The sequence below is a fragment of the Pipra filicauda genome, unplaced genomic scaffold (assembly GCF_003945595.2).
Source record: "Pipra filicauda isolate LSUMZ 115617 unplaced genomic scaffold, ASM394559v2 scaffold253_size2546935_pilon, whole genome shotgun sequence".
Lineage (NCBI taxonomy): Eukaryota > Metazoa > Chordata > Aves > Passeriformes > Pipridae > Pipra > Pipra filicauda.
Genome location: NW_024104369.1, coordinates 1,627,164 through 1,651,284, shown reverse-complemented (window position 1 = coordinate 1,651,284; position 24,121 = coordinate 1,627,164). Strand labels below are relative to the sequence as shown.

Below are 24,121 nucleotides of genomic sequence, written 5' to 3'. Positions count from 1 at the left end.
CTAGCTTATCAACTACTGCTACAATTCCTAATTTGTGGGGCACTTGTGCTTTTTCTGGACAGTCTATCATTTAAAGTGCTGTGAGAGACAGTTTAATCATTTTAAGAGTATGCTGTGTAACTGATCTTGGAAGTGCCCAGTACTCACCAGAGATTTATTGAAAAAACATTTGTACCATGACTGTCTTTCCTTTGAAAATAGTCAAAATATTAAAAAAAGCAGTCATGCTCAGCAGCAGTTTTCATTGATGCATTTAGAGTTTTCCTCCTCTTTAGCAATCCAGACCTTTTTAAGAAATGTCATTGCTGGTTATCCTCAATACAAAATGGCCCATCAAAGCTACCTTGGTGCAACCTTACCTCTTAAATATCAGCCTGTGCCCTCTAACCATTTGTTATCAAGTACCTTTTAGTTCAGTCATGGCAAACTCTGTTTAATACATAGAGTGAAAAAGACGTGGATACAGCTCAAGGCACTTTGTATTAAATCAAATAGAGGATATTTATTTAAAATGTTTTGGATGCATTCTTGAAAAGGTGTCACAAGATTTTGTATCATAATGTGCATAAATAATTATGTGCCTAATGAAAACAATGTGAAGTTTAAAAAAAAAATCCAAACAACAACAACTAAGAAAAAAATTAAGTAAGGCCGTAGACAAATTTAAGTCTCCCTTAACCTTAGAAAGTACTTAGCAAATACTTGATTATAAAGGTTCTGCCTCATTTTCCTGTCTTTTGTGGACTGGAGTTTCTAAAGTCCTCTTAAATGTGATTTCCTTTTTCCTACTCTCTACTTTACTCTTTATTCTCAATACTAGATATATCTTCAGAGCACTAACCCCATATACTGGTGTAGTGGGTTAGGTATTCACTTGCCACTCATCAAGTGTGCTGACATAGGCCAAAATGGGATCTCTGCACAGATTTCACAAGCCATTGGGAGTGAGCATGTTGAAGGTGCTTTATCTGCAGAGTTAAATTCCTGAAATGAGTGGCAATCACCCAACCTGGCCTTCAGTACATGAAGAAACCAGAAACATGCTTGAGAGGAGGTAGGAACAGGATGCTGCTTTGTTCACTTCAAAAACCTTTGCTGTCCTATTTTCTGACCACCCTTTAGCACTGCTACTCTTGATTTGACACAGCGTTAAGTTTGAGATAGAAGACAGTGCAGAAATGCATGTAAAGAACTTGGGAATGGAGAAGGAGGTCATATATATCAGATACAGGAGGAAAGATGCATCTGAAAGATCTCTGTTGGAAGAGATCTCCAATCGTGTTGCCAAAAACTGTTAAAATTGCTTGAGTATAAAAGCAATCAACTGAATGTTTTTTACTTTTCTTTTATGAATAAAACTGTGCCATTCTCTAGGCATAAATAATATTGCAGTACACTACAGTGCAGAAGGAAGGTTGCTGAAAAAAGGGTCACTTAGAATTTCTCAAAAGGACATGTATTTGGGGTTGATGTTAATATAATCTATACTGGGATAGTCCAAGACACATTTTGGGGTATTCTTCTGTTTGTGTGATTTTTCTGTATGTTAGATTCCAGACTAGACATTGGGCCGTTGCTAGAGACAAACATCATCTCTGCTGTGGGAGGCAAAATAAATATATGTGTACCTTTATACATATGTACTTATGGAAAGAGAGACATTCTCTGAACCAAAGCTCTATATTGTGTCTCTTTAAAAATCCACAAATACAAATACAGAATCAAAACTGTAATAGTGAGGAACATATTTCCCATCTCGTGCTGCAGGGCATAAGCTAATCTGCTGCTGAGATAGGCAGGAACCCCCTTCAACCCTGTGTTGTTTTTCATTACACAACTGGCTGTTTGCATTATGTTTTTTATTAGAACTTGATTGTTTAATGACAAAGATACAGAGTTATGCTAAAATAAATAGAAAGCTCTGTAGTGGAGAAGCAGAAAATAGACTCAATGAAAAATAAGAGACAAGAACTGCTAGATTCTGCTGTGCTCACCCCAATCCCTCCAAAGCCTGCAAATGTTTTCCTCACTTACACATGCATTTTCTTTATTAACCCCCATCCCCCAGACAAACCTACAGCTGTATTGAATAGGACCTGATAATGTTCCTTTAGCCTCCTTAATTTCCATAAGCAATTTCATTCAGGGAAGTTGTGTACTAGACTGCTCTACCTTTAAAGAAACATCTACAAGACACGTCTGTGTGTTTAAACCAATCTGAAGTGCAGGGAATATTATCTGCCATAATACAAAGGATTGCAGTTCTGTTGGACAAATGTTCTCATCTGCTGCAACTAATCTATTATGTAGCTTTTGTAAATGTGTCATAATAGAACAGTAACCTCGGCAGTCTGCAGAGGTGGTTTGTATGCAGTTGTTCGGGCAACTAGTTGCTTATGTTGGAACAATTGAGTTTATTTTTGGGTTTGGGGGGTTTTTGTTCCTTTAAAATGGCCTGAAAAAAACCAATGCAGAACACCAAGTGAAACAATTTCATGTGATATTTCATCCAAGCTGCTTTGTACTCCACAAAAAAAAAAAAAAAAAAAAAAAAAGTCATAGAATGGTTTGGGTTGGAAGGGACCTTAAAAATCATCTAGTTCCAACCCCACTGCCATGGACAATGCCATGCCCTTCCACTAGACCGGGTTACTAGGTTGCTCAAAGAGCCATCCAACCTGGCCTTGAACACCTACAGGGGTGAGGTATCTACAGGTTCCCTGGGAAACCTGTTCTAGTGCCTCACCACCTTCACAATAAAGAATTTCTTCCTAATAATTAATCTGAACCTGCCCTATTTCCATTTGAAGCCATTCCCCCTTGTCCTGTCACTACATGCCCTTGGAAAATTGGTCTCTCCAGCTTTCTTGCAGGCCCCCTTTATGTACTGGAAAACTGCCATAAAATGAGAGAGAAAAGAGAACAGACAAATCTGAGGTGTTCTGTGCTTAAAGGTACCCTAAAATTGTTCATAGTACCTTTTGCTGAAGGGCAAACTGTGATTGATGCTGGGTCCTAACTGAGAGAAGGTAGGCTATAATAGTGTAATTTAGTTGATGGAAAAGAAAGTGTCTATGTTACTGTAGAAGATGCAATGCATTTCACATGGACTCAAGTTTCTGTTCTTTATGCTATCTTTTGGTGGAGCTGTCCGGAGACAAGCCACTCCAGGGCTCAACTCTGGTTTTGATGAAGCAAACATTCCCACTAGAGCTGTCATCTCCTGCTTGGCCGTGCTCCTGTGGAGAGTCCTCAATATCTACACCATGAAAGCTCTGTCTGATGGCAGCATCTTAAATGTGGGTCTTAAGGTTCTTCTCACTGTCCTGTTTGTAGGATGCTACTGCTCTTTCTCACCAAGTCAGTGTTTTGAGGCAAATACTGCCTCGAGTTTAACCTTCCCCTGAGGCTTTACGTTCTTCTTTGACTTCCTGTGCCTTTACAATTTCTTATGCTAGTCCATACTTATGTGTATATGACACTCCACCTCAGAGTAGCAGCCTAGTTAGTGTAAAATTTGGGAGGTCCCAATTCTTCAGTGGAAACTCCTCCAAGAGTCAGCTAAGACTTTTGTGACCAGGCTAAGCAGGCCTAGAGATATCAGAAGGAAAAGTCTCAAGTTCTATTGAAAGTCGGGTGTTGTTTGGGGTCAGCATCTTAGATGAATAGACTGGTGTTTTGTAGACTTGATAAAATACTGACGTATCTGAGGCAGAAAAATGTCTGGGGTTTTTTTTGTGGTAGTGCTAGGCTACAGAAGGAATACACTGAAGGTTTCCCCCCCAGTTTAATTTTTTGTTAGAAGTAAGAAAGGATGGTAACCATAGTTTTATAATGATGCCTAAGATACATCCTAGTGGATGCTACATTTCTGTCAACCTCAGTTTTAAACTACAAAAAAATCATAATGTATGATATTGAAGGACTTACTGATGAACAATTGATGCTTCAGAGCATCTGCGCTTAGTAAAATCAACAGTACAAAATGCATATTATGCATCTTAGACCATCGGGTTGTCACTCACAAATGATGTGAAGTTTAATGCATTATTCACAAGTATAAGAGGAGACAGTCCAAAGCAGTTGTGGAGTCTCTGTTATTTTATTTTATTGTATATTGTGTTATGTTATTTTGCAAAGAGCAGAAGCTAAGTGTGTGGCTTAAAGGTGCAGAGTTTGGAATTGCATGATAGGATAAGCAGCAGCAGCACTAAAATGTTGGAGCTAAGTAAAAATTCACATTCAGACTTAAGAAAGTGGAAGATATTTTGATCTGAAAGCTACAAAAACCCATCTGGGCATGAGTTCTGGATGTGGGGTTGTGTTGGGATTTTTTTCCTTTTTTCACTTTGTAGTGCGAAGAAGCACACACCACAAAATCAAATGAAACTAGCATTAATTTGGTAGTCTCAGTTCTCATTGTTCTATTGATTCAGAAGGCTGCAAACAGATACGGAGGCTTAGAGGCTGCATTTAGGACTACTGAAGTTCGGGGGTTAAGATATATGAAAGAGGTTAAGAGAGCGCTCATTTAGTAAAGGAACTCTTTTTAACATCTTAACATGGAATTCTGGTATAAAAATCTTGGTTCGAGATTTGGTCTTCATGATTTTGTTGGTGGTTTCACTATTGATTACTCTTGTTTATGCACTTCTTTCCAAAAGAAAGGCCACCAGCACAAACCTTGTCCAACAGAATCTCTTGTATGCAAAACAATATTTACATCCCTATATATTTCGCCTAGTGGAAGAGAAAAAAGTAGTCTTGATCATTTCTTATTGATAACTTTAAATATTATGTCAAGCCTAAACCAATCATATGAGAGAACAGCAGCTATTCCTCAAGATTCACTCTGGATATTTAATTAGCTAGAGTTTATACATGCAACTTGTTTTCTTTTTGCCACTTTCAGCGTTTGTTAGGTAGTAATATTGATATGGGTAGTGCAGCAAGATGTATGTCTAGTTAAATTAAACCTTCTATTGGTGAAAACTTATCTCTTGTGGGTGGCTGTGTTTTATGAATCATGTATGTCACAATATTACATTTTCGGACATGTGGTGTTCTTTACATTAGGAACTTGGATTTTTTTGGTGCTAAGTTAGTACCAAGAATTGATGGTATGTGAAACGTAGGAGAAACAGCATTAGCTGTATGTATGTGTATGTGTGTGTGTATGTAAATATATACATGTATTAGACATCCATAATTTTCTTTTGAAACCAAGCAATTTGCTCTGTTTTTTCTGAACCATTTTCAGCTGTTACTGTGGAAGAAGAACTGACAAGTGTTTCTTCAAGTATCTCCTTTTATTGGCAATTTTTGTTCATTATTATTCAGCTGGTGCCAACAACATTTATTATTTGTATATTAATGACTGGAAATTGTTAAGTGATGGAAGAGCAGTCAAACAAAGCTAGGTGGAATTAACTTTATACATGCTTTGTAGATGATACTGGACTTGCAATACTCTGTGCATTCCCCAAATACTCTCTGATTAAGTACCATTTATAGACCTAATCCTGCCTAGCACAGTCTTTTAAGCAGTTTTAAAATCTTGTCTGGAAATATTGAACCCCAAGTATTTTCAAAAATATTTTCAGGAGGAAAAAGAGTCTATATTGCAGTAAATCTATCTTCACAGCTACCAATTCCTTGAGCTTAATTATGACACTACTAAATGTGAAAATCTATTCAGTGCTAGGAACACTTTTCACATTACATTCACGCTAAAGATTGGCTGTTAAGAGCTCATTACTGGTAGTTTTCTAAAGAGCGGTTTATTAAACACTGTTACCTAATAAGCATCTTTGGTGGTGCAAATTGCTGAAAACAGTAATGAGTCTGATTAGACTTCATTTCAATTACGACAGCTTGTCTTGCAAAAAAAAAAAAAAAAGAAAAAAAGAAAAAAAGAAATCTCTCCTTGATGCTTTGGAATCTGGCTACAAGGCATTAGATGGTTTAAAAGGAAAATGCCACCTCTGTATTTCCTTTCCACAGTTCAGTAATGAATAGAGAGCTGTCCAAGTAGCCGTCCAATTTAACACATTGGAAAACTAGATGGGCAGCATTGGAAGCACAATCCTGTTTGCTTAAAAATTCTACAAAGGGTTTTCAGTTAGTATATCTAAATAGGGTCATATTTAGGTTTCCTCTTCTTCCCTTGCGTAATAATATAAAGCTGTAAGACGAGAGAAAATTAAAATGATTCACTCCTACCTGCTTTGCAGAGGTTATGCATTCCTCTGATTAGTGTAATGCACCTTTCAGTTATCTGTAAATCTTTTACAGATCTGTAAATCTTTTACATGCAATTGCAAAACTGTCACAGCTTTCGCAGTACCTGATAATTCAACTTTTTTGTTTTAACTTAAACAATTTTTTTTCAGAGATAAAAACAAATCATAAGAAATTTTTACTACTGATATAAAATACTTCAGTGAATATATTTGCTTATGAACCTAATCTTTGATGCTAAATGTGTTTAACTATATTAATGTTAAGCTTTCTTTTAAGTCATTCCTGTGTGTTACTTACATATTCTGGATGGAAAGAGAAGTGTTAATAGAAAAATAATTTAAGCTTATAATTGCTGAATACTTAGTAAGATTCTAATGTTCCTGTATGGCATTTTTAATCCTAAATTTATCTGGCTACCCGTTTCTAATATTATTTAACACAAAATTAGATGTAGAGTTTTATTACTAAAATCTTATATTGAATTGTGCCTGGAGAAATGGCAGAAGAGGGGCACGCATGGAAGGATGCAGTGTTGCTGAAAGCGGTTGTTGAAGTCTCGAAGTGTGACTGAAGTCAGACTGCTGTCCAGTTAGTTTACAGGAAATTTTAAGAAGGTTCACATTCAATAAAGTTTGAATGCCACCTAATTAGTCATAGGAAATTAATCAGAAACTGAGCTAGTGCAGCGAATATCAGAACTCTTTATCTAGATTTTAATGAAATATTTTCTGTGAGGAATTTTTATTAAACACATGGCACAAACCCCAAATACTGGTGAATAAAATATCATTTATGTAATTACCTGCTGAATAATTGTTGCCTTAAAAGTAAAAAGTGGGGCACATATATCTCCTTTGCAAGAGATTGTAAACTTCAGTGGTTTTTCTGACTTCAAACCAGAGAAGTGACAGAAGAATCAAGCCCATGAACCTTGGGGTCTAAGTATCTTGTACTGGCTCTAAAACCCTTTTTTTGGCTCCTTTTTGTGATGTTACCTTTCTACCTTGTCTTTGAAATTCTTACAGTTAGCTTTGATATATTATATATTTTGTGAGAGAAAGGACTTTCATCAGTGTGCATCATTAAGCATCAAGTAAAATAGTGGTGGTGAGGGGTTGTTGTTTTTTGGGTTTTTTTTAACAGCATACAAACACAAGTGCTATTATTCAGCTATACAAATGTGTGCCTGTAGTGTGCTTTGAGATGCTAATCAGTGGAGCTTGACTTCTGTACCCCGAAGCAAATTTTTAAAGTATTTCATCATTAGGTGACTACGTATGCAATAACACTATGGATAAAATTACAGAAAAATAACACAGTTTATTGTTATTTAAGCTATCAACAGTGCTCAGCTTGTTATTGATATGATCATCACATGGTTTAGATTTTTGTTGTGTCTTGAAGGCTGTTTACAGAAATGGCTAAGTTTGTGTGATAGCTGCAAAGGAATGTGACATTTTATCAGCTGGGCTCTATCATTTTCTTCTATTTTTAAAACCAGCGTGTTATTTTTTTCCTGTCCTCTGAAAATGCCTGTGCACCCTCTTGATGACATACTGTGTGTCTTAGGACAACTTTTCCTGGTGCAGGATGAATTTTGCTTTTTTTTGAGAAACATCTAATGTGAGGAGTTAGGATTTTTTTTCTTCCCACTCTCTCCAGGAATATGGCACAAATATCAGCATACACACAGTTCAATTTCTCAGTTGAGACATTCTCTCTCTGGTGCCTTGGTGCCTGTGTGTGTAAAATACATAAATGTATATATATAGAGAGAGAGATTTCTATATTTGTCTATAGAAAATTCTCTGTTCCCCTTCTCCCTGTCCCCGAGATAATTTGTCAAGCTAACTGAACAATCTGTATAGTTCCTTTCAAATGCTCAGGAAACAATATAGTAAGTCCCAAACCAAGAGCATGCAAAAAATTGGCTATATTCCATTTCTCAGTCATTAATTCAGATACATTTTATTGAGTGAGCAAGAAGGAATCTTTGGAATTTGTGAAATACAATAATTGAAAGGTTTAAGTGGGGGAAAGATTTATCTCAGCTTAGTGTTTCTAGGATGTCAGTTCTTTGGTTATGCTTCTGCTTTTAATCTTGTTTCTCTGCTTTGTGGGGAGCAGGAAGGAAAGGAAGGGTCAGCTGCTCACACAGCCGAGCCCGGGAAGGAGCTGTGCTGGAGCTCTGTTTTCCCTAAGAGCGTGATTAGTACAGTTTTGATGACTTAGCTAAGGTGTTCCCTGCCTTGGGGAGGAAATCTCGGGTTCTGTGTAGTAACATCATCCCTTCTTACAATGTCGTCTCTCATGTTGTAATATAGACATTGTTGGTTGGTTGTTGTTTTTTTGATGGAGAGACCAAATAAGTGTACGGGTTAATAATACAATCCTTTTACATAGGATATTCTCTTTGGAAAGACAGTGTATGCCAGCACTAGCTGCTCTGATACTTATAGTAGAGAGAAATGTGTGTGGTGTGTGTCTGGTATGATGGAAAAAAGGGAGAGAGTGGATGAGCTCTGCTAAGAGCTCCCTGCTCTTAATCCTGAGCCACGTCAGGAGCATTCTAAAGCAGTTTATCTTCATATGTCGTCTTGTATATAAGAAACAACACTAAACCCACCAAAACTCATTTCATATGTAGCTTTTTCTACAGCCTTCAGATCAAAGTTATTTTCTTCAGGCTGGACTAAATTATACACAGGTCCCAGGAGTGAAGGACACTGAATTAATGCACTATGTCAACCAGTCCTGGTTATAGAATATTTTTATCGAAGTGTGAGACGCAACATCTCTTTACTATTTCATTAAAAATTAATGTGCAGATTTCCAAAAAGCAAAAAGCATAAATAACGTAAATTTTGTGAAAGGTTTGTACACTGTAGACACGTTGAGGATTTTTTTTTTTTTTAGTATCAGATTACTTCTATATATACATTTAATCAGTATTTGTTCTCATTTAGCTAATTAGCAGAGGTACTCTAATCTCAGTAAAGCAACTGTTCATACCTTTCCTATGTTGGTAGTTTTTTCCTTTAAAAGGAAAGCAATATTCCTGGTTGGAAGCTGGAGCATTATATTATTGGCCCATATAAATTTGCTTTTTCCCTTTTGTTAGTTGAATGTAATGAGTCAAACCTGACTACAGTTATTTGAAACTTACTGAAATTGAGCTTTGCCTTCAAATTTGCGAAGTGAATAGGGCTGGCTAGATAAATGTCTGGAATTAACCTTCTGTTGCTGTACATAAAGCTGTGAAATACATATATACTTTTTTTTAAGTGTGGTGAGTGAAAAATATATGGAAAATTATATTGTAGTGGAATTTATACAGAGTGCTGCTGCTGTTAATTGGAGGAAAATACATTTTATATAACTCTTGCTATGTAACTTGGTCTTGTGTTTTAGGGCAAGGTGATTTTCTAGCATTTTCGAACAGCTTGATATAAAAATAATTCAGCATCAGTTAAATCTCTATTGTGTTCCCACTTTGTTCAAATAAAGTATGTCCCTTTATGGCAGTTTTAACCCCATTTATCCTCATGCACAAGTGCTCACCTGTTATTTACTCACATAAGAGAAGGTCGATACTGCAGAACAAGGGGAGTGCTCTGTTGTGACATAAAACATACATATTCATTAGCTCTGCTGTCCCTATGGACATGTGTGGTATGTCCTGATGATCTTCATTTGGCAAAAGGAAGCGAGCTTAAGAAGGAAATTGTCTTAATGGATTTACGATACGTGAAAAAAAGGTTTTAAAAATGCTTTATTTGTGGTAAGGAACCAAAGCAATAATTCTAAGTGTGAATGAAAGAGTAAAAGGAAGCAATTTACTGAAAGATGATTAGCAACAGAAATAGAAAAATAATAGAATCCAATATTTGAAAATTATAATTTTCATATGTTAATTTTTTCCTCCTAGAAGAGCTTAGGTCAAGATCTGAATGTTCCATAACAGTCTCCCTAGTACTGAAAATTTATTCCTTCTGCCTCTCGCTTACTTGCTAAAAAACAAGTTCAGGGTTTTGTGTTTCACCTGCTTCAGTTGATTACATGAGAAACACAATAAGGCATGAAGGTATTTTGTCTGCTCTGCTTTTAAGGATCTGTGTTATTCTCTTTCAAGGTAAATGTGCCCTAAACTTCGCTTCTGGAAGGGAAACCAAATAAAAGGCTACTTCTGCTATTTTGTTGCTTAAAAAGAGAGTATATATTTTGCTGCACTTTTAGAAGGTTCAGTTGGGTTTATTGGAACCTTGAAAGAAGCACTTCGGTGGGAGCACAATCAAGCTCCATGTCTAAACTATTTTGCATTTGCAAATATACATAAATAGTTGTGCCAAGTGGCCAAGTATTCATTCATGATTACATTTTATCATCTGAATATTTTATTTCTCAGAATCACTAGTTATCCTGCAGTAGTTATATTGATTCTCATGTTTATATAGGCATAAATTGCAGATTATGTGGTATATTAAATGTTTTTAAAATACATTATAGCTGTAAGTGTGCATTCATTGGACTGCAAAAAGTAATTTTTTAAAATAAAAATGATGCTTGCATTTGTTTACAGTTATTGTTCTTGTGAGTATTCTCTCAGAAATAATTATGATCTTATTCATTTGGCATTGACAAAGCATGGTAGGTCCTTTAAAGGCATGGTACTGTTCAGAGCTACTTGACAAAAACAACTTAAAAATTTAAATCCTGCCAAGAGAAAGCATCATAATAGGTTAAAAGGAAACGCAGTTGTTGTTTTTGTCAGTGTTTTCTATTTGATTTAGAAAGGTGTTATGGGGAAATGAGTACAGTGAGGGCAGACTGATAAAGTCAAATATTTCAAAGATAAACTAAAATTAATCATAAATATGACCAATTCTCTACATAGCTGGGTTCCAAGATGTGTGCATAAATGGTTTTGCTTGCGGTAAGGACGACTGTGCATCTGTGTGATTAGAGTGCAAGGATGGAGCCCTGAACTGAGAATGTTTTTCTGGCAAGGACTGCTGCCACAGAGAAACCAATACCTCCATGGTGGGCAGCATCCTGGGAGGTCGTGTGAGTGCTTAAGTAATGGCTACAGTCCCCGACAGCCACATCTGTGGGCTGCTGCTGGGTTGGCCTATGGATCTGACCTGCTTCTGCTGGCAAAATATGCTAGTGCCATCTCTGGACCTAGTTCCTCTTTGCTTCTTGACTATTATTTCTCCTTATTTCTGTTTCTTAAGGCCTTTGAAGCTGATGGATCTCCTAAAGGCTGTTTAGCCAGAAATGTCTTTGTGACTATCAAAGGCACTGCTTTATGTAAATGGCAGGGAGGGGGCTTGGGGGAGAGAGAACTCATTTGCTGTAGATGTATTGCAATTTGCTGTTGTAAGGTGTGAAAGTGTGATTTTAAAGGAATAATCATTTGACAGTGTTTAAGTTAAATAATGGGGGTGTATCAGTTTGAGATTTCACATCTGGAATTTCGTTTTTAATGGGTCCAAAATCTCATAAAATATATAGCATTTTTCTTACTGTTTTATCTCTAAGTGCTGTTGACATATATGTGATCCTCCATATTACTTTGTGATTTAAGTGTTTTGTTTTAAAGACTGAAATGCTTTCGCTATCTTGCTAGATGGAAATCGTATTGTAAATACCCTGCCAACAGCTTGCTGCCAACAACAACTGGTGCGCGGGGCATGCATATATAGTAAGAGGAAGAACAGACCCCTACCAAGAAAATGCTGAGAGCACTTTCCAGGCCTGTTTTTGTGAGTCTGTGGCTGCCACTTACTGAAAAAAGCTTCCAAAGTTGGGACTGTACAGCTGGGCATCTCAGTTGGAGGTTCATCCTCCCACCGAGTCCTTTGACGTCAAAGGAGTTCCTCATGGACTGGAGCAGAGGTCTTCACTGAGTAATTAGAAAATAAATGTGGGAATCATTTTCTTTTCTTTTTTTTTTTTTTTCCGCAAAACATAATTAACTCAATCCACTCTTCAAAATCCCTCCTGTTTCCAATTAAGAGAGATCAGTTGCACTATCTTCAAACAGCTGAAATTATGCTTATTAATAAAAAATGGAGTGTAAAAGAATTGTTTTATCTTGAATTAATTTTTATTATTATGCGACATATGACAGTATACAGTCTTATGAAATATTATCAGATTTAGTACAAATCCAGGGAGTTGTGTGTCCTACATCTTGAACAGCGGTTACAGTATGACTCATTTATTTAGCTCTGCCCCATGCTTAAGAAGGTTTTTAAAACGTGGATTTAGAGTCTGAAGTTCAAGGTCCTAACACCTTCAGCTCAGTAAGACATTTGAGGCATACTGGCCAGTGAAGTACCTATTCAAGTCAATAGCTGTTTTGGCAGAGCCAATATCTGTATGTCCACAAGAAGAAAACCCATGGCTAAAATCAATATGGTCTGTTGTGTAAATACTCAGTGTCTTGAATAATTGTGAACAGGGCTGAGAGTAGCAGTTCAGTGGGCAGGGACAGTTTTTGGGGTCTTTGGCGAAACATGTAGACAACCCAAAGTGATGAAGTTCACATCCGCTTTCAAGTCTACAGGGAAAAGAGTTGGAGTTGTTTCCTACCTTGAACAGTGTGTTCCCACCAGTCTGTTATGGACACTTATCAGAAGCATCTCATTTACTTGTTCCCTCCTGGTACAGTCTAACCCTTTTCAACAGCACATTAGGCAGTTGCTTGGATCATATTAACAACAGGCCTGAAGTTAACCTGCTTGAACTACTGATGTTTACAAAGGAACCTGCAGATCTGTGCTAGGTAGGACCTGTGTACTGCAGAGGTGAACAGGCAGGAATAGAGGAGAAGAATTATTTCCTTTTGCCTCAGGTATGTTGAAGGAACAGTTGAAGGCCCCTGATCCAAACTGAGACTTTGGTAGGCTGCTTGGGAAGGTTGGTGGGCTGCCCTGTTTCTAGTGCCTTATGCACAATAGCTCTGTGACATTCAGGTGTTTTTCACCAGCATCTCTGGAAGTGAAATACAACCTCTGGTGGTATCTTCAGAAAATCACAGCTGCATATGATTTAATTTTAGTTTGATTATTTCATTAGAGGTGTAAATAGATGAGAGGTTTACTAAAGTCCCAGTATCCTTTGTGTAAAGCACATTGTTGCTACCCAAGTTGGTGAGTTGGGACACTAAATCCTTTATGGTGGTTTCATCCAGTGTGGTCTTAGCTAGTATTTCTGGACATTTCCATCCCTATTTTCAACAGAAACTCTTGTATTTAAATTGAAAGGAAAGGCTAGTTATTTATCTTTTTTGACAGATATAATCCTGTAAAGGGATGAGAAATTTGACCTGATACTGAGGGCACCAGCACTGGGGGGTTCTTTGTATGCACAAACTCATTCAAGCTCCCAGCAGAATCAGGCCCAGGATGTGTAGGATGTTGCTTGTTCCTTTTTGCATTCAGATTGCAATGTTATTTTTTTTTTGCGACTGGCATTTTTTTTCCTTTTTTTTTGTTTCTTTTAATTCATAGATCTGAATATATAAGTAGACTTCTGCCATATGGAATTATTATATGTGAAAATGATGAAGTATTGTGTATTATATTTTCCATTTTCAGGCTAAAAATTAGAAGGGGAAAAATGGTCAAACACTTGGTTCAAAGTAGTTCAATAATGAAATTGTTGGCTATAATTACTTTAAATGTAATTCAGATAGATCCAGCTGGAAGAATTATGGAAGAGGGATGTACAGCAAGGCTGTCAGGACAAGGAAAAATACATACTGCAAAAAAAACCTACACTCCCTCTCTATATAATGCATTAAATTTATCTTAAAAGCAGTTCTCTGATAAGTACATACCTGTACTTAAAGAACAGAATCCTCTCCTTTTGCCTTTTACAGCCCATACCTGCACACTTTACACAGTTCAAAAATGTCGATAGCTCAGAGGATTCCTAAGTTAGCAAAGTTTTTTTTGAAAAATACATTCAGCCTTGCATTGCTTCTGGATTTTCAGTAAGTTATTAAGCAAATACATTATCTGCAGGACTGTGGTTTGTGTCAGAGTTCAAATTACACTTAAATAAAAAATGCAGCCTCTAAATATGCCCTCATTTACCTGATTTTAGACGTTTATGTCAGCATTTGGATTCCTAAAACAAGAAATGCAGGAAGATTTATCAGCTCAAACAAAAAGCAATTACTAAAATAAAATTTAAAATATGGAGAGGAAGTGGCTACAAACAGGAAGGGAGGAGGGAGAGAAATATTTGCATAATTAAAAAGAACTACAGCTTCTTCTTTTTATATCCCAAGTCAGACATTTGACTTTCTTCAAACAATTTTTGAACTATTAACAAATAGAGTCAAACCTAGCAAAAGTTTGCTACTTTCTCAATTATTATCATATTGAGGAAATGCCCCCCAGTCCAGACCATTCTACTGGTCTCCATGTAAATACTTCTTCACTGCTTACTAAAGCAAAAAATATGCTTATGGTTAACTATTAACCTATGCTTCCAAATAACACTAATGATTGCGATGTGCTGGAATAAATGCTCATGTTTCATGGGATGAGAACAGTCCTGTTCTCTTAAGCTTATCTAATCAAAGCCTAATCCTGCCTTTACAGCCTTTGTTAAATGCACTGGTATTTAATATGCATCAATAAATAAACTTTCAATTATTGTGCAGTGAGCATATCCAAAGATAGCATGACAATGTGAAACTACTGGTCTATCTAGCAATTATTCTAAATAAAGGATGCTGATGATGTGATTTCCCCCCTCCTCTTATAATGGATAATTTAGATTTTCTGACATTCTTTTGCAGCCTAATAATAAGGAAAATAAATTAATCTAGACAAATAAAATTCAAAGGATTTAATTTCTACACCATCTAAGTACATCTCCCCCCTGTGACTAGAAATTTAATTATTTTAAAAGCACATGATCCATTCTAAATAAAAAAGACCAATTGATGAAATTTTTTTTAAGTATTTGTGAAAGGTATTTTGAAAAGCTTACAAAGTGGGTAGTGTGTGATATATGTTGTTGTACTCTGACCTAGTGCATTCTTTTATCTCTTTAAATTGAATAGCCTTTCTTTTGCAAGCAGTAAAAGACAATGTGCCAAAAGCATATTCACTAACTACAGCGCAAGTACCAGCCCGGCCAGGTTTTCTGCTCCATCCATGTCTATTTTACCTTCTTTTTCAAGAATTTCACTGCTGCTTTACTATATTCTTTGCAAAGAGTCTTTCTCATGGCATCTGTTCATTAGTATCTAGTGAAACATCAGTCTACTCAAGTTCTGCATCTCTGTAACAGAAGCTTTCAGTATTTTGGTAACCTTATAAGCCAAATATTGCAGAACACATATAGGTTTTGTTTGTTTGTTTGTTTTGTTTGGCGCTTTTTTTTTAATGGGGCAATGAACTTGTATGATATTATGCAGTTCTGTGTTACAGGAACATTCGTATTTTTGCCTTTTAAAAAAGCTTGTAGTAAATATCATGACATTAGAAGAATTTTAGATACTGATTGCTTGCACTTGGCTCTTGGTGATTTGCGCTTCAGATTTCCAGCAGAATGTAACAAAGTATGATTTCTGGAAAGCTTCTGATAGTTTCTCATTAAAATTGTATTTTTTAATGCAATCATTTAATTGCATGATTTCTATAATTTCTCCCAATTTCATGATATACTTACTCCCTCTGAAAGGCAGTGGTTGAAACATCAGAAACAATTAGCAAAAATTATTATATTAATGCTAAATGAAAGAAATAAATCTGCCAAAATCTCAGTCTCAAAGCTGCATTTGTCAAAAGCACTTCTCTGAATTAACTTTTGTAGCATAACTGTATAATTGTTAACAGACATTTTTCTCAAGTTGTCAAAGTGTTTGAAAAAAGAGAGAAAGAGAACACTTATGAAGAAAAAAACCCACAAGTAATTAATGGCATGCTCAGGTGGAGTGAGATTTGCAATACTTGTGCTAACAAAATATAAGGCTCAATTAGAGGTACTTTGCAGTTTTCAGCCTAAGTTTAAATGATTTTGAGATTTGCAAATACATGAATCAAAAAAAAAAAAGAATAATCCAAATGCAAATTAGTGCAACCACAATAAAATATAATTGCAAATGAATCTGTTGCTTTATTCATTTATTGTGTAATTACTGCAATCCTTCCCACCTTGTTTTCAGTATTTCTTAATCATTAAGTCGGAAGCATGACAGCAGTGCCAGCCCTGGCATGATTCTCTTTGACTAAAACCTTGTAAATTAACACAATTAGCACAGCATCATCCTGCTAATTAACTTCCAGTGTCTGGTGCAGTGGTTTTGCAAACAAGGAAGAGGGAGTCAGAAGGGAATAAACATGCCATTCTGTTACCAAACTGTGTGCTGTGTTAGGCTTAGCTCAGCGAGGCTAAGCTGGCCATGTCAGATGCCAGAGTCAGGCAATGAAGAGCTAAAGGGGTTGGGGAGAGAAACAGGAGGGGGTAGAAGCTGTCAAAATAGACTGCAGTAATTCAGAGGGGAGCGAGTGCCACAGATGCTTCATTTCGACTAGGCCTCTGCCTTATCAGAGAATCTGTGCCAGAGGGCACAAGACTGTTTGCAAAAACCACTTTTGGTAATACGAGAGAGATTAAGGAGGTCTATTTGATACAGCTGTACAAAACACAGCAATGTGTCTGCCATGCATAGGTACGAGTGTAAGGGGGTTATCTTAACGCTTGTAAATTGCTCGGACGCGATGCAGTGGATCACAAGGGGGGGGATAATTCACATCACATTATTAAAAGATTAATTGCTCTAAAATGAAGTTTGCATTTTTTTTTTTATTTTTTTATTGATAGGTTTTGTTTTGGTTTTGTGTGTTTGTTTTGGGGGGTTTTTATAGCTAGCTGTGAAAGCCACAGAACTTTTAGGGACTTGGCTTCATTTCCTTTTCCTTTTCTTCATCTTTTTTTTTTTATTATTTTTTTCTTTAACCCTCTTTCTTTGTACCCTGGAGGCTGTGAAGCGGAGGGGGGGGAAGAGAGAGCAAGCAACGAGACCGACAGACAAGTCATGCTTGTTTTTTTTTCCAGACCCTCGACAACAGAACTGAGAGGCAGAAAGAAGCCAGTTGTAATTCATACCGAGTTGTAGGCTTTGTGTGATGAAAGCGACAGAGCGCTGCCTGGGAGATTGCTTTGCTGCACTCCACGAAGCAGATTTGAAACTGTCGTGGACCACTTTAGATGAGAGTTGGATTATGGAATGACCTGCTATGTCTGTGTCATATTGTTCTGCGCAGGGTGCATTATACTCTGCTAACTAGGTGTTCAGTACCAAATAAGAGAGGTATCCTAGATGTGATCTGTCAGCTGTGTCTCATATTTTTGTATTGGTTAAAATACAAAATTGAAACAGTGATGAAAGAGGACAGAGCCTTGTATGTTAACAGTAAATCTGCACTCAGAGTATTTAAAATATACTGTCTTATTTAATTACTTTGAGAAATATAACATTACCTGTATTTTTTATACAAACAAATAACCCCCTACTGAATTGGCAAAAAATGTGGCTACACGTGTATGTGCCTGTAATAAACCAAGCAGTTCATAGTGCTTCGTAAGGCTGTTGCATTTCCTTTCTTTAAGGACTGGTGGTGTTAAGTACAGTGTTTCAGAGAGCTGAAGAAGTTTACAGATAGTATGTTTGAGAACTCATTTAAAAACATGTGAAAGAGGCTGAGGTCATTGTTAACTTTGTTGTTTCCTGCTGCCCTAGGCTTGAAGATGCAGTGGACGCCGGAGCATGCCCAGTGGCCAGAACAGCACTTCGATATCACTTCAACCACCCGGTCCCCTGCCCACAAGGTAGAAGCCTACCGGGGGCACCTGCAGCGCACCTACCAGTATGCCTGGGCCAACGATGACATCTCAGCTCTGACCGCCTCCAATCTGCTGAAAAAGTATGCAGAAAAATATTCTGGTATTTTGGAAGGCCCAGCCGAGCGGCCCATTCTCAGCAATTACTCTGAAGCTCCCTCGGGGCTGGTGAACGGTCGGAAGAATGAAAGTGAGCCTTGGCAGCCATCGCTGAACTCGGAGAGCGTGTATCCCATGAACTGTGTCCCAGATGTCATCACCGCCAGCAAAGCTGGGGTAAGTGCAGCCCTCCCTCCCGCAGATGTCTCAGCCAGCATCGGGAGCTCTCCTGGGGTGGCCAGTAACTTGGCTGAACCCAATTACTCCAGCAGCACCTGTGGAAGTCACACCGTTCCCAGTCTTCATTCAGGGCTCCCATCTCAGGAATATGCCACAGGATACAACGGCTCGTACTTGCATACCAGTTACAGCAGCCAGCCAGCACCTGCACTTCCATCCCCTCATCCATCTCCCCTGCATAGCTCGGGACTTTTACAGCCCCCCCCCCCCCCACCACCATCAGCCCTTGTCCCCGGCTACAACGGGACCTCTAACCTCTCCAGTTACAGCTACCCTTCTGCCAGTTATCCTCCTCAAACCGCTGTTGGCCCTGGGTACAGCCCTGGGGGTGCCCCACCACCCTCAGCTTACCTGCCTTCAGGAATCCCTGCTCCAACCCCTCTGCCCCCCACCACTGTCCCCAGCTACTCCTACCAGGGCCACGGTCTGACGCCCATCGCACCGTCTGCCCTGACAAACAGTTCAGCCAGCTCTCTCAAAAGGAAAGCTTTCTACATGGCAGGGCAAGGAGAAATGGACTCCAGTTATGGAAATTACAGCTATGGCCAACAGAGATCTACACAGAGTCCCATGTATCGAATGCCAGACAACAGCATTTCGAATGCAAACAGGGGGAATGGTTTTGACAGAAGTGCTGAAACATCATCCTTAGCATTTAAGCCAACAAAGCAGCTAATGTCCTCTGAACAACAAAGGAAATTCAGTAGCCAGTCCAGTAGGGCTCTAACACCCCCATCCTATAGTACTGCTAAAAACTCACTGGGTTCGAGATCAAGTGACTCGTTTGGGAAGTATACCTCCCCAGTAATGAATGAGCACGGTGATGAGCACAGGCAGCTCCTCCCTCACCCAATGCAAGGCCCGGGACTTCGTGCAGCTACCTCATCCAACCACTCTGTGGACGAGCAACTGAAGAATACTGACACCCACCTCATTGACCTTGTTACCAATGAGATTATCAACCAAGGACCTCCTGTGGACTGGAGCGACATTGCTGGCCTAGATCTGGTAAAGGCCGTCATTAAGGAGGAGGTTTTATGGCCAGTATTGAGGTCAGATGCATTCAATGGACTGACTGCTCTACCTCGGAGCATCCTTTTATTTGGACCTCGGGGAACAGGCAAAACATTAATGGGCAGATGTATAGCTAGTCAGCTTGGGGCCACGTTTTTCAAAATCACTGGCTCTGGCCTTGTCACAAAGTGGTTAGGGGAAGGAGAAAAAATTGTCCATGCCTCCTTCCTTGTGGCAAGGTGTCGCCAGCCCTCGGTGATTTTTGTTAGTGACATTGATATGCTCCTTTCCTCTCAAGTGAGTGAAGAACATAGTCCAGTAAGTCGGATGAGAACCGAGTTCCTTATGCAGCTGGACACTGTACTGACTTCTGCTGAGGACCAAATAGTAGTAATTTGCGCCACGAGTAAACCAGAAGAAATTGATGAATCTCTTCGAAGGTACTTCATGAAACGACTTTTAATCCCACTTCCTGACAGCACAGCGAGACACCAGATAATAGTACAACTGCTCTCACAGCACAATTACTGTCTCAATGACAAGGAGGTTGCACTGCTTGTCCAGCGCACAGAAGGCTTTTCTGGACTAGATGTGGCTCACTTGTGTCAGGAAGCCGTGGTGGGCCCACTCCATGCCATGCCAGCCACAGACCTTTCAGCCATTATGCCCAGCCAGTTGAGGCCAGTTACATATCAAGACTTTGAAAATGCTTTCTGCAAGATACAGCCTAGCATATCTCAAAAAGAGCTTGATACATATGTTGAATGGAACAAAATGTTTGGTTGCAGTCAGTGATGCTACTTTAAAAAAATGTAATGAATGTTGGCACACACAGAATCTGCTACATAGGGTAGAAAACCCTTTTCAGTAGTGTTAAAATTGCAAAGGGTACTGGGAAGACTACAATTTACCTTGCCTCTAAAGAGCCAGGGTATACTTGAAGGAAAAGTGCATCAAACAAGAGCTGCTGATCTGAAAAAGCCACACATGACAGAAAGCGCATGTTGATGCTCAGTTCTGTTCAAGCTAGACAATACTCACCAAGGAGCAAGGTGCAAGTGGGTTGATTTCAGAAGGACATGAACCCTGTGTGTTGATTCCATTCTGCTGTTCTTGAGATTTAGTTGCTGTCAAGTGCCTGAAGTGGTGCTTTATTTTTTGTTTGCCTCACAATTACATTGGTGGCATGTGCTAATATAAAGAGCTTTAACTTCAAACATTATTGGACTAAAGAGATGAACGGTTGTGTTGCGACAGAGAGCCAGATTTTTGCTATTCTAAGAGCAACAGTATTCCTCAATCCTGTCTGTTCTGTGGTGTTAAACTAAGAACAGGTAAAACAGGGTAATGGTAATCTGGACCTTAATTTCTGCAGTTCATTTCTTTTAATGTTCTGTCTGCAAAAACTCAGGAAAGTGATTGTGATTTGTACAGTACCTCAAAGGAATGTGTTGAAAGCACTATGTACTGCTGAGAGTTATAGGCTAGGCTTCAATGTTACTTTATATTAAATATGTATGTTTACCTCAACAATTGGAAAATGGCAAGGAAAATTACTTTGAATGTATCCAGGAAAAAACTAAAGTGTGATATGACTGAAGCTTTACAGTTTTTAAAAATAGAAACAGAAGCATTTCCCCATGTTCAGGAATGGTTCTTTTGCCAATTTGTCAGATCAAACCAGAATAGAGTGATTTTTCTTGTTGGTAAACTGTAACAGTTTTCAGCATATTGCTCCTTGATAATTACATGATACAGTCTTTAGAAGGTGCATAGATGAATAAAAGAGCCACTTAATCGGTTTATGTTAGCATCTGAAACAGTCAAACATAAGATTTGGTAGGATTCTGAGAGGCAAATTACCTTAAGCTGTGACAGCTGGCCTTTGTTGCATGGCCCTAGTCATAGTTTTGAGGCTATTTTGGTGAAGCTGTAGGGAGTAGAATCAGTATAGGTCGCTGGCAGAGCTATGAGTTGCAGAGCTGTTTATAGCAATGCAGTGGACTGTGACCAAACAAACAGTACAAATAAAGCAAAACTGAACCCTCAAAGTACATTTACTTCCCTTCCCAAACTGTAAGGTTGAGTTTTTGTTGTGTATGTACGGCTTCATTGTCCTTAATGCAATATTCATTTGGCATCCATTAGAAATCTTAGGCTGAAGTGTGCCCACCATTATTTCTACCTCAGTTTTGTTACATTTCTCTTGGAAAGCAAAGTAAGAAATAGGGCAAAAAACACCACCAACACAAGTCAGATTACATTAGGAATGTGAACCTGCTAAACAAGTTTCAGAGAGCTGCTGTTTTTTCCCCTGAAGTCAAGTTTTTCTCTGTGTTAGTGCTCTTTACCCCCTCCTTTCTCCTCCCCCAAATATACACATCCTGGTGTCTTCCTTCTGGAAAGACTCGCTGGCATGTGTGGCATTTTGCTCAGTTCACCCTCCCCGCCCCTTTGGCCCCCCTCTTTCTTTTTATCCTTTAATGCTTTCTGTGCAACTCTTTTGGTGACAGCTGACTGATGTTGGGTAATGTCTCTGAGCAAGAGCAGTGTGTGTTGCAGCTGCCCAAAGCCTCTGCCATCACATGAACAAAACAGCCTTGCTTTTTTGAATGTATTTTTTGTTTGTTTACTTTAAAGAAACAGTAACAAAACTGTTGCAAAGCACTGGCATTTAATGTTTCTCTTAAGTAATGTACGTTCAAGACCATTAAATGAATGCACTGAAAAGCCCCAAGAACAGAGATACCAAACTGTTACTAGGTCATGTTTGTCTTCTCAAAAATTGTACAGACCTTGTCCGTTTTGTTAAATCGCTGGAGACATTTAGCGTTCAGAAAGCTAATGAGGGATTTTGTGATATTGCTGGAAATTTATGACTCTTGATTATTACTTTCCTTTATTTTTCTTTTAAGATATATATATATTTAGATAGAACATGCTAAAAACAGAGCAAATAAACCAAAATCTAATTTAAGATGGATTCCTGGCAAACATTTTGTCTATCTAAAACTTTATGTTTTAAGCATAAAAGTACCATTTTAAAAACAGTGCCTTTCATTAAGGATGTAGAAAGTAAGATTTAAGTACATCACCTGCTTTTCTTCTTTATTTTCCCTTTTTTTCTTTTCTTTTTTCTTTTAATTTTTTATTATTTTTTCTTTTCAACAGCAATTACAGTCTATGATCCTTGTTATGACCCAGTCTTTCTGCTTACCCAAACCCCTACAGGCTGCTTCTTCACCCTGGTCATTCCACCATCCTCATATTTGGGAGGTCCTGATGTCCCCATTAGCCCTAGGTTCACACTGATCACACTGGCAAGTACGCTGTTGCATATTGCTGACCCAATTTCTGTCTTAGACATTGCCTTTCATACCTGCCGTTGAGCTATGCTCATTTAAAAGGCTCAGACAAGTTTCAATAAACTGTTTCTCCTAACTGTACTCCTAACAAATTTTTTTGCAGCTTAGAAAATGAAAACTTAACGCACTAGAGTGTTTTTTCCCCTCTTTTTGTCCAGTAGCCAAACCAAAAGAAAGCAAAATTGTAGATGGTCCCTTTGACTTCCAGCTTTAAGTCATTCTCTTTAAAAAGTCATTCTGGGAAACAGATTTTTCAAATGTTAACCAAAGTGAGAAGCAGGCAGAAACTGAGATGGTGTGCAAATGCAGGTTCTACACACACATGCTCATGCTCTTCAGGTCTTGATTCAGCTTTGGGGCAGCAGAAAAAACTTCACCCCTATCACAGCTGCTGTAAGGAGAGGAAAACAGAGCCAGATTGTTACCCAAATCTTTCCTTACTGCCGACTGTCCTTGACTTTGCTCTGGGAGGGTACCTGTTGAATTTGGTGAGAACTTGGCCAGGAACTGCTAACAGGAGGCACCTTAACCCTTCTCCAAGTGGTTTCTGGCCACTCCTTTGAAGGAATTCAGGGCTGAACTGGCTAAACCCCCTGCCATATCCTGTCCTTCTTACTGCTTTCCTTCCTCCTCCCACATTCAGCCCCTGCTTTTTCCCTAGTGAGCAGGTTTTGGCATGCTGCTGGTCCTTCACCCCTCAGCAGCCTTCTTGTCAAGGAGAGTCCAGGAAGGGCAGAAGAACGATCCTGAACTTGAGCAGGTCCCAAAGGTTAGGATTGTTTTTGAGAAGAGAGACAAAATATGTTTTAATGGTGTTTTCAGGATTAAGTATTTACTGGTCTTAGACCTTTCTATGGTAGAAGGCCATTTGTTGTCTTTCACAATTAGGCAAAGCTGGGGGCTGCTGCCACAGAAATGTCGAAGTGGTTGGCTGGGGCTTCCTGCCACTGACACAGCCCTGAATTTTAAGGAACCTGAAATGGTTAAAGAGCATTTGCTGTGTCAGCCTATCACTGCAGATGCTTTACGTTGTATTTTTATGTGTGGATTCCATTCTGCATCAGCTCATTTTCTTCCTTGTACCTTCAGTAACAATTCCTACAGCAACAAAAGTAAAATAAATTGGAGGAATATATCTGCAAGCTGAAGGATCAATATCAATTCAAGGAGGAGTTCATAATGACCTTATGTGAGACAGAAAGGGAAATACTCTGTACTTCTGGCATGTTTCTCTTCAAAATATTTAGAACATTAGTGACAATATATAAAAGTTTGCTGACTGAGCTGAT

The 24,121-nt window shown here is 38.5% G+C and overlaps 1 protein-coding gene across 7 annotated transcripts in view; it reads left to right on the top strand.

Moving 5' to 3' along the window:
- Positions 1–24,121, top strand: part of FIGN (fidgetin, microtubule severing factor) — a 106,334-nt gene that overhangs the window by 78,661 nt on the left and 3,552 nt on the right. For 6 of the 7 annotated variants that reach the window (XM_027733664.2, XM_027733662.2, XM_039382086.1 and 3 more), the window contains one exon: positions 18,014–24,121. This exon is cut by the window's right edge and continues 3,552 nt beyond it. In XM_027733664.2, coding sequence (XP_027589465.1) covers positions 18,022–20,262 — 2,241 coding nt within the window. In that variant the 5' untranslated portion in view covers positions 18,014–18,021 and the 3' untranslated portion in view covers positions 20,263–24,121. Of the gene's footprint in view, positions 1–17,209; positions 17,585–18,013 lie in introns of those variants that run through there. The other variant, XM_039382084.1, reaches the window with a different exon arrangement.